Below are 9,755 nucleotides of genomic sequence, written 5' to 3' on the forward strand. Positions count from 1 at the left end.
AATGAAGTGTATGGATACTGATCGAGGACCATCAACCGGACACTTTTTGAACATTTTCCATTGAAATTTCTTAATTTTAGAGCTAGAGATTTAAAGATTTGACACAGTACAGCTAGGTTCTTCTCCAAACTAAGGAACTAGTTTGTTTATTTCTGGTTATGTTTATTTGAGCCCTGTAGAGGAGGGTATAAAAAAATTACCGACATTGTCCACCTAGTCCAACTAATTAGACTTGTCAAAGAGACACCGAGATAATTTTGGACGGGCGCTGTCTTTTACCTTCCTGACGTATTGTATTATCTATAAATCACAATAATAATGAGATCAACGATCAAATAAAGATGTTAAAGACAATAAAGCTTTATTCGGATTAGCTTGGTTACTGGTCAGTTGCCCAATAACAAATAAAGAAAAATGAACTGATATACTAAATTGCCAACTACACCCAACTATGAAACCTTTGAACATATCCATATATCTAATTACACAATAACTTTGTAATATTGTTAAGATATGAAAAACAAATCCGCAAGGAAGGTCGGCGTTCAATGAACGCTTGAGTCTCAGAATATTTTTTTTTATTTTATTTTTTGTATATAAATTGCAAAAAGATTTTTTAAGTCTACAGTATAATATGATATATATTGTTATGTCCCAAATTATAGCAATTTTAGGAGGCGCTAGAATTGAAAATGATATCAATTATTAGAGTTGGGTGTATATCTATCTATCTCTGGATACTGCCAACTCCTCTTACGAGTGTTAAAGGCAGGAATTTAGTGCACGTCAGATTGTTAGTAAAAGGTGAAAAGAAAAGCTAAAAAAAAAAAAGAAAAGAAAAGTCCAAACATTGACATGCTTGGAAGGTGAGACTGAAAATGTATTCTAGTCATGGTTAAAATGTTAATAGTGAAACAAGATGATAAGAGATAAAATAGTTTAAAAACACTGGGAGTAAGACTAGTACTGCAAACCCACCACTGCCTGTTTGAACTGACTCAAGTTGGGCAGGGTGGCAATGTTACTAGGAAGTTTTTTCCATAGTATAATGCTATGAGGGAAGAAAGAGTACTTATGGTAGTCGGAAGATACCTGTATTTGGCGTAGGGATAAGGGGTGCATATGTCTTGCTAATCTATGTGGGGTTTGAACATATGTTGGGAGATTAATTGCAACTAGGTTATGGTATATTTTATAAAACATTATCAATCTACATTCCAATCTGCGATGTTCAAGGGATCGCCATCCCAGTTCTTCCTGCATGGCTGTGACACTAGAGTGAGGGGAGTAATCCCTTTTAACCCATCTTATTGCACGTCTCTGGATCATCTCAACTTTGTCAATATTGGTTTTAGTGTAAGGAGACCAAATAGTTGAGGCATATTCAACCTGTGGCCGGACCAGGGACTTGTATGCTAGTTCTTTCACTTTCTCATTTTTAGTAATAACATTTCTTTTAATAAAGCCAAGGGATCTGTTTGCATTGGAAGTTATCCGAGATATATGTGTATTAAATTTAAGGTCAGCAGATAGATCTAGTCCGCGATATTTAGCATTTGTAACAGACTCTAGGACTTGGCCATGGAGCATATATTTGTGTTTAATTATGGTTTTATTTTTGGTGATATGGATGACTTGGCATTTTGAAGGGTTAAACTCCATGTCCCACTGATTCTCCCACAGAACCATATTGTCTAGATCATGTTGGAGAGTTGGGGGTCTGAGGAGGAATTGATGGTTAGGTATACAGCAGTGTCGTCTGCAAATAATATGACTTGGGATTTAAGGACAGAAGATGGTAGCTTGTTGATATATAGAAGGAAACAAAGGGGCCCTAGGACAGAGCCTTGGGGCACTCCAGAGGTAACTGGAACTTCAGATGAGCAGTCACTACCCACAACTACTGTCTGTCTACGGCCAATAAGGAAGGACTGTATCCAGTTTAGAATTTGAGGGCAAACACCATGTTCTTGAAGGGTATCTAAGAGTTTAAGATGGTTTAATTCATCGAAAGCTTTGGAGAAGTCAAAAAGTATGAAATCTGTTTGTTTGCCATTTGAAAGGTTGTTAACAAGGTAATCAGTAAGTTCAATGAGTTGTGTCTCACATGATCGTCTTTCTCTGAATCCATGCTGAAGATCAAAGAGTATGTTGTGGGTGGTAAAGTGAGAAGATAGTTGAGAGGCAACTATGCGTTCAAGTGTTTTGCAGAGGATGCATGTAAGGGAAATTGGCCGATAGTTTGCTGGATCACTTGTATCACCTTTTTTGTAGACAGGGCATACGTTTGCACGGGTCCAGTCATTGGTAATATTACCAGTGGTCAGGGATTTTTGGAAAAGAACTACAACGATGTCAACAATCTCTTCTCTCAGCTCCTTCAGGACAATTGGTCTAATGCTGTCAGGGCCGGCAGCTTTGTTGGCATTGAGGTTGGCGAGGAGCTTTAAATAGTACACCTGCCTTACTGATGATGATGGTACTGACAATACTTTCTGGGATCCATGAGTCTCAGTTTTTGTATGCATTTATCTTTAAGTGTAAGTGGTATAATTGGTGAGAAAACTGATTGAAATTGTTTGTTAAGAATGTTTGCTTTATCAGTGTTATTAATTTTGAGAGAACCAGACTTTTGATCTTTTAATGGAGACACACTTTGTGAATCTTGTTTAGAGTTTTTTATAAGTGTGTATAGTTTTTTTTGGTACAGACTTTACTTTGTGTAATTATAGTTTCATCATCATAATCTGCAAGGTTCATGATGTTTTCTAAGTAAGACTCATATGATTGTTTAATTCTAGCTTTTATTTGCGATTTCAAATTTTTAAATTTTAGCCATTGATAATGATCAGATTTATTTTTATTTTTTTGGTTTTTTAATATTTTTATAGAGCTGGTCTCTTTTATGAATTAATTTTTTAATGGATTTTGTTATCCAGGGCAAAGATGGTTTATCTATAATTCTATTTGAATGATAAATATGTGTAAGGTCAAAAATATAGTTATTTAAAAAATATTTTATTAATTTTTAATTAATTAATTTTTTTTTTTCATTAGATCTAATTATTAACTAGCCGATATTATGTGCATTATTGAAATTAAACAGTTGGGTTTTTTTGCATGTACATAACTAGCGAAGGCTATGTACAGTAAAGGTATTAGGCCTATACCGGATAAATATTATGGTTAAATGAACCGCGGAACAATGGTCACATGGTACATTACGTCATTATTGTGTTGGTTCCTCACAAACAAGGAAGACTAAACATGGCCGACGAGGATATTATTTGTGTGAAGAATCCTTTGTTTTGTTTACATTTTAGGGAATCTATTTTCAAATAAACTGGATATTAACCCAATTGACAATATTCTTTCTAGCTGTGTAGTTGTCAGTAGTTATTTGGACTGAAATGGGTGCTAAACAAAGCACAGGGACAGGTTCTCCAAGGGTTCGGACATATTCTAGCTCGGGGTCACAAAATGGGGCTGGTCCCCATATGTCAGGTGCAAGTAGCCGAGCAAGGGCTCGAAGTTTGGGTAGTTATACGAATCCACCTGCTGGACTACACATACCTGTGAGCAATGGCTCTGGGCCAGGGGCTGTGGGTGGTAGCCCCGACTCTGACTCTAGCCCTGATGAATCAGCAGGGGTACCTCCCCAGCTTCAAGGATTAAGAAACATAACACATTCACTTCCACTTCATCTTTTTGCTCTTCATGGTGAGTATATTGTCTGTGATAAACAATTATGTAAATTGTAATAAAAATATTTGCACCTGTTGACATTGACATGATAAAAAAAACAACAAAGAACAAGAAATTGAGGACAGAAGTCTGGAACTTCATAAAAAATGAGCACTACTTAATCTTATGAATTAATTTCTAAATAGAATAAAATGTTGTGTGGTATGTTTTATGAATTTTTTTAAGGAATTGTTTGTTCTGATTTTTAGCATTTATTACTCAATGTACAAAGTTCATACATGTTTTTCAAAATACATACCCAGCCTTAAAATTATCTTTGTTTGAATGTTTCCCCTGCTGTGACCAATGCCAATTTGTGTAGGGTAGGTACATTGTACATGTAGGTAGGTAGATAAAGCATTTTTGTTAATCCAAAAATACTTTTTCTATCTAAAAGTAAAATTAGAAGAATTTCAAAACAAACTTGGAATGAAAATTGAATTCTGCATATTTATCCCTAGTCCAACTTATTAGACTTGTCAAAGAGACACCGAGATAATTTTGGACGGGCGCTGTCTTTTTCCAAGTCCAACCACGAACTGCAATTTTATGCACGGACGCTTCCCAATTAGAAAGTTGTTGGAGCGAAAACTATAGAAAAGTTTCAAAGAAACGGTATACATTACCTGAACGAGAATCGTTTTTTATGCAAGGTTCCAAATTATCATACTTCAAAGTCGAACAGAAGTCTAAATATTCCACTTTAATTTTTTAATCGTTGAATGTTATTGAAAGCGGCCATATTGGAAAGCGGTGTCATGGTAAAATCCATGGTGTAACACAGGTATCGGCGGCGGATCGATTGTATTTGCCAAGCTTTATTATACAATTTGTTTATGTTATTTATATGAATTATTGCAGGAATACATCTTTTATTCACACACAAATATTTCAGCATTAAAAAGAGAATGTGAAAAGAAAAATTCTGATAACCTTACTTACAAATTAAATAGTTTTATGATGTCAGATTTATACTGCATTAAGTCCGTTTAAATTGTCAAATTAGATATTATTAAGTTGGATTTATTAACATCTGTGATCATTAGGTGAAATTTCTGAACTACCTTTTTTATTTTTTAAAACCCTGCCATGATTCCCCACATACGAAAATACCAATGTAATTTGTAAGTACATCTTAAATGAATTATAATTATAATTAAACTATACATGATGAAGTAAAACCGAAAAGAATTTCAATTTATATTACAACTCCATATCAATTTCTAGTTTTATTATCTTTGAAAAAGAAAATTGAGGACGGTTGTTTGAAGGGGAAGAAGTTCAAAACAACCAAAAATAACTTTTAAAATTCCGAAAAAAAAATCTTAAAAAATTTCAAACTATAAAATGGAAATTTCAGACAGTCCTCAGAAAATACAATTGTCGCACAATTTGACGGGGTTTTTATGATAAAAACGCAGCAAGAGGAAATTTAGTGACGTTATTTAGACGTTGATAATAAGGAAAAGAAAAGTTAAAAAGAAAGGGGGAAATTTTTTGGGAAAAACTTGCAAAAGGACAAACCCCCAAAAAACCCCTTTATAAATTAAAAAATTTTAATTTTTGTTCCCGGGTTAAAATTGAATTTCCCCTTTAAATTATGCAATTTCCCCCCGTTTTTATTAACATTTTTTGGGTGTTTGAAAAAAATTTAAAATTTTAAAGTTTAAAATGGGCAATTCCTTTTAAACCCGGGGGAAAAAGGGGGCACTTGCCCCCTAAAACCCGAAACCGCTTTGGGCACTTTCCCGTTTTATTTTTTTCGGGTTTTCAGTTTTTAGGGGGTTTTTTGGTTTGGGTTTTTTTTGAGGGTGGAAAACATGAATGTGGATAATTTTTTTTTTTGTTTTTCTTTACAAAAAACCTTTGGGCCTTTTCCCTTTCCAACCTTTTTTAATTTAAACCCCTTATCTGTTTGTTAGCGGTTTGGTACACATGTATACAATATGATAAACAAGATGAACAAGGAAAGGCGGCGTTCAATGAACGCAACTCCCACACGACCCAGGAACATGAACCATTGGGCAAGGAGCCCAGGATGATTCTAAATTAAAACGGGACAGGGCGCAAGGGAGAGCACGGTCAGGCTTATCACTAAAATGTAACTGAGAAGGAAAATCAAAGAAAATAAATAAATGAATGATTAATAGGACCACTAAATTTAACGAGCACAGGGGAAGGGGATAGGAAATTCGGGAGGGGGCGAAATAAAGAAATAAAACTAGGGGCAAAGGGAAGATACTTACCAAAGACGAGAAAACAACAAGGGACACAAACAAAAGTGTCACAAAAACAGTATGAAACAGGACCACTAAGTTAACAGGGCACAGGGGAAGGGATAGGAAATTCGGGGGAGGGGGGCGAAATAAAGAAATAAAACTAGGGGCAAAGGGAAAGATACTTACCATAGACGAAGTAAACAACAAGGGACACAAAACAAAAGTGTCACCAAAACAGTATGAAACAACAAACACATACACCTTATACATTTATAAGTCTTAATCTGTTCATTTGAAAAATCTGATCTTGTCAATGACTTTTTTTTTAATATCGTATATAAAAAGATTTATTTCAATTAAAATATGTGACCCTTCCTTTATAGTTTACACAGCATATGGCTGGATCACAATAAAGTTCCTTTTTTAGTAAATTAATAAAGTATGTCAAGAAGAACATTTAACTTTATCAATAGGTTTAATATGGTATTATACATTGGCAAATCGGTGAAAAAGAGCTCTTGAAATATTATTTGTACAAATACTTTACTGAATAATTTGAAGTGTATTTCAAATAGTTTCCTTCATATTTCTTTTACGTTCTTAATTGTCATATAAATATGCATGTATAAATAAAGTCAGTAATTTTATCCGAGAGTGACATTTGGCAGTCATTAGCAGTAACAAGAAGGCAAACCACAATTGATAAATGTTGAGTTACATGTATTAAAAATTTTTTAAAAAATAATTAAAACAACAGGACCATTGCATTTTTAGGTTAAATACAATGATACTTTTTCAATAGTATTTAATAATGCACACCATTTATTAAAAATGATGAATAGGAATTTATTTCCCCCGATATTTTGTTTAATTTAATCTTCATGGCGTAACCCACACTTACCTGCTAGACACACTGGTAGCTACTACCAGCTTTCACGGGAATCGATTTTTTTACGATGACGGGTCATAAACATGTCCGCCGAAGATAGAGTAGACAGTACAAATTTGAAATAAATCGCATGTATGCGTTAAGAACAGGTACAAAACTGAAAATTTTTTTTTGGAGAAGTTATACTAAAATTTTTATTCTATTGATCTTTAGAGGGAAATTTAAATTACTTTCAGGTTTAAGCCCTAAAAACAAATCCAAACTATGATAGAGTTACCGGGGAGAAAATTTCCCGTGGGGTTAAAAAAATTGACAGTTAAAAAATTTAGGCCCTAACGGGATTTTGGCAGTAAGGAAAAAAAAATCTGTAAAAATGTTCGGTCCCAAAAAAAATTCACCCCAAATTTAAATTTGGCTAATTTTTTCCCCGTTTGTATAAATTAAGGACGATATTTAATGTTTATTCTATTTAATGACAAAGGTTCCCCCTGGTTTTGTGGGTGTTTTGACTGTTTTGTAGAAGAAAAATATTATGCTTTTGTTTGACAATACATTTATTTTGGGTAGCTGTAATTTTTTGTGGGTAGGTTACTGAGGTAGCGGGAGAGGACAAACAATATTTTATTTTGGGCCAACTTCACACGATACATACTTTAGCCAAATCTTGGTGTTAAATAAGATATTCAATAATAGCCAAATCTTGGGGATCATGACCACCTACCCTTCGCTGGATCAGTACATAAACTGTGTTTTTTTCCCTATATTTTAATTTTTATAGCTGAAAAAGACTGTTTCCGCTAGCCCAAAATAGGTATATTTTTCCTGAAAAATATTGTTTTTGTCACGTAAAATGCACTGTGCATATTCTTCACCAGAACCATGACATTAGCTATTTGGTAAATCTAACCGACTGAAAGACAGAAAGTTATGCCTTTAGTAAAGACAGACTCTGCTGTGTTATGTGTGTACCACGCAATAATTATTTTAAATTGAATTGAACTTGAAAATTTTATCAAATCTGTAGGTAAATTCCACTCTCAGTTGTTTGATTTTGATTTACAGGTTTTCCCCCTTTTCTGATTTATAGTGCTATACTTTCCCCTTCAGAAAGCCACAAGTTGTTTTTTTAAAAATTGCAAAAAAAAACTCTGAAAAAAAGTTTTTTAAAAATTGGGGGTCAAAGGTCAATTTATTTAAAATTAACCCAATTTTCGGTTTTTACCGTAAATTTAGGTTTTTTTGGCCCCAAATTTTTAGCAAAATCGCCCCTATTCCTCCCCAAAAAGATATTTATTTTTTTGAAAAATATTTCCATTTGAAAAGTAAAAAAAAAACAAAAAAATTCCCCTGTTTTTTAGAAAAGATAATGATATTTGGATATTTTATTTAAAAAATGCATTTTGTAACCTTGGGAATTTTTTTTCCAAATGATATTTGATCGTTTAAGATAATTTAGGTAAACCTATGGCCCGTCTTAAACCCAGAAACATATATTATATATGTAATTATTTCCTTATAATTTTAGGTTAAAAAAATAAAAAACATTTTTACGGGGCTTTCTTTTTCCCTGTCTAAAAAAATGGAAAATTCAAATTTAATTTTTATTTCAGTATGACTGTTTTTAACTTCTAAAATTATGCTTGATTATATATTTCACTAATTTGTAAAATTTGAAAGAGAAATATGAGGAAAAATTTAACCTTTTGTACCGGGGCTGGAAATTTTAAGAAAAAAAATAAAATTTTGAAATTTTTATTTATTAAAACATTCCCAATGTAATTTCCATTTTTTTTATATTTATATATGGGCATAAAATGAGATTTTAATTTCAAAGGGGAATGGACCCTAAAATTAAAAACCCGCTTTGATATACTTTTTTAATTATTTGTTTCCATCACAACTCAAACCCAGAAGAAATTTTTCTGTTTAAAAATAATTTTTATTTTTTTTAAGGGTATGCAACTGATTTTAGGGGAATCGCCCCCCCAAAGTTTAAAGCCACAAGCGTTTATTTTTATTGCAATTTTGGGAAATTTTTAACATTTTTTTAGTGAGACATTTTCAAAGAGAAAACTTCTGATAAAGATGTTTTGTTGTTATAGTTACAGTGGTGGGTATCCAGTGTTTTTTTTTAACACAGTTAAATGTGACTCCTTTAAATATTCATGTATCTAATGTTGTTTTAAATTCTAACTCGTATTAACATATTTTCCCGACACACATGCTTGGCATTAATAACTTTTTTTTCCGATGTTGCCTTTGAATAGATTTTGAATGAATGTCAATGGCATAATGGTTGAAAAACTTGAAATTGTTATATAATATATAATATAGACTTGTCATATACAATGTAAAATATTGTACAGGTATAATCGTATATGACAGCAGGCTTAATAAATACTTTCGCATAAATAAGAATCTTTTCTATGCATTGAAATATAACACAGATAATGATTTATGATATGTTCTGAATTTCAAAAAGATCACTCGTACATGTAGTCTGTTATACTATGGTAACTGAATTTTTTTTACTATAAAACCATTATACATTGTATCTTAAAGATTTATATATTTTATAAGGATATTTTGAGAATATTTCTACACATAAACCTTTGTTAACTGCAACTTTATTTTGAAAGTCTGAATCTTTGTTTACCATGATACAATATGTATAAATTTTGAAGCCTTGAGATTGTGTGTAGAATGTTATAGATTTTGAACTTGAACCAGATGTTAAAATATATTCAGTACATGGTATGTTTTTCATATTTATTGACCCGTAGAGTGTTAGTTGACTATATCCTATAAATTTATTCTTTTGTTTGACTGGGGTAAATAATGTAGTGCGAGATGAAATGACGTAGAATTTAACAAAAACGTTGTACGATTAAATGACGCAGTTT

The 9,755-nt window shown here is 32.5% G+C and overlaps 1 protein-coding gene across 1 annotated transcript; it reads left to right on the forward strand.

The window, feature by feature from the left end:
- The first annotated feature begins 3,222 nt into the window (after positions 1 to 3,222).
- LOC132723208 (uncharacterized) lies at positions 3,223 to 3,776 on the forward strand. Its single transcript, XM_060707887.1, has one exon. The coding sequence runs from the start codon at positions 3,411 to 3,413 to the stop codon at positions 3,759 to 3,761; it is 351 nt and encodes a 116-aa protein (XP_060563870.1). The 5' UTR covers positions 3,223 to 3,410; the 3' UTR covers positions 3,762 to 3,776.
- The last annotated feature ends 5,979 nt before the right edge of the window (positions 3,777 to 9,755 follow it).

Source organism: Ruditapes philippinarum, unplaced genomic scaffold (genome assembly GCF_026571515.1).
Source record: "Ruditapes philippinarum isolate M1 unplaced genomic scaffold, ASM2657151v2 ctg721_1_1_1_1, whole genome shotgun sequence".
Classification (NCBI taxonomy): domain Eukaryota; kingdom Metazoa; phylum Mollusca; class Bivalvia; order Venerida; family Veneridae; genus Ruditapes; species Ruditapes philippinarum.

What these genes read in the sequence shown, in the direction of transcription:
- LOC132723208 (XM_060707887.1), top strand. Translation starts at nt 3,411, where the DNA reads ATGGGTGCTAAACAAAGCACAGGGACAGGTTCTCCAAGGGTTCGGACA.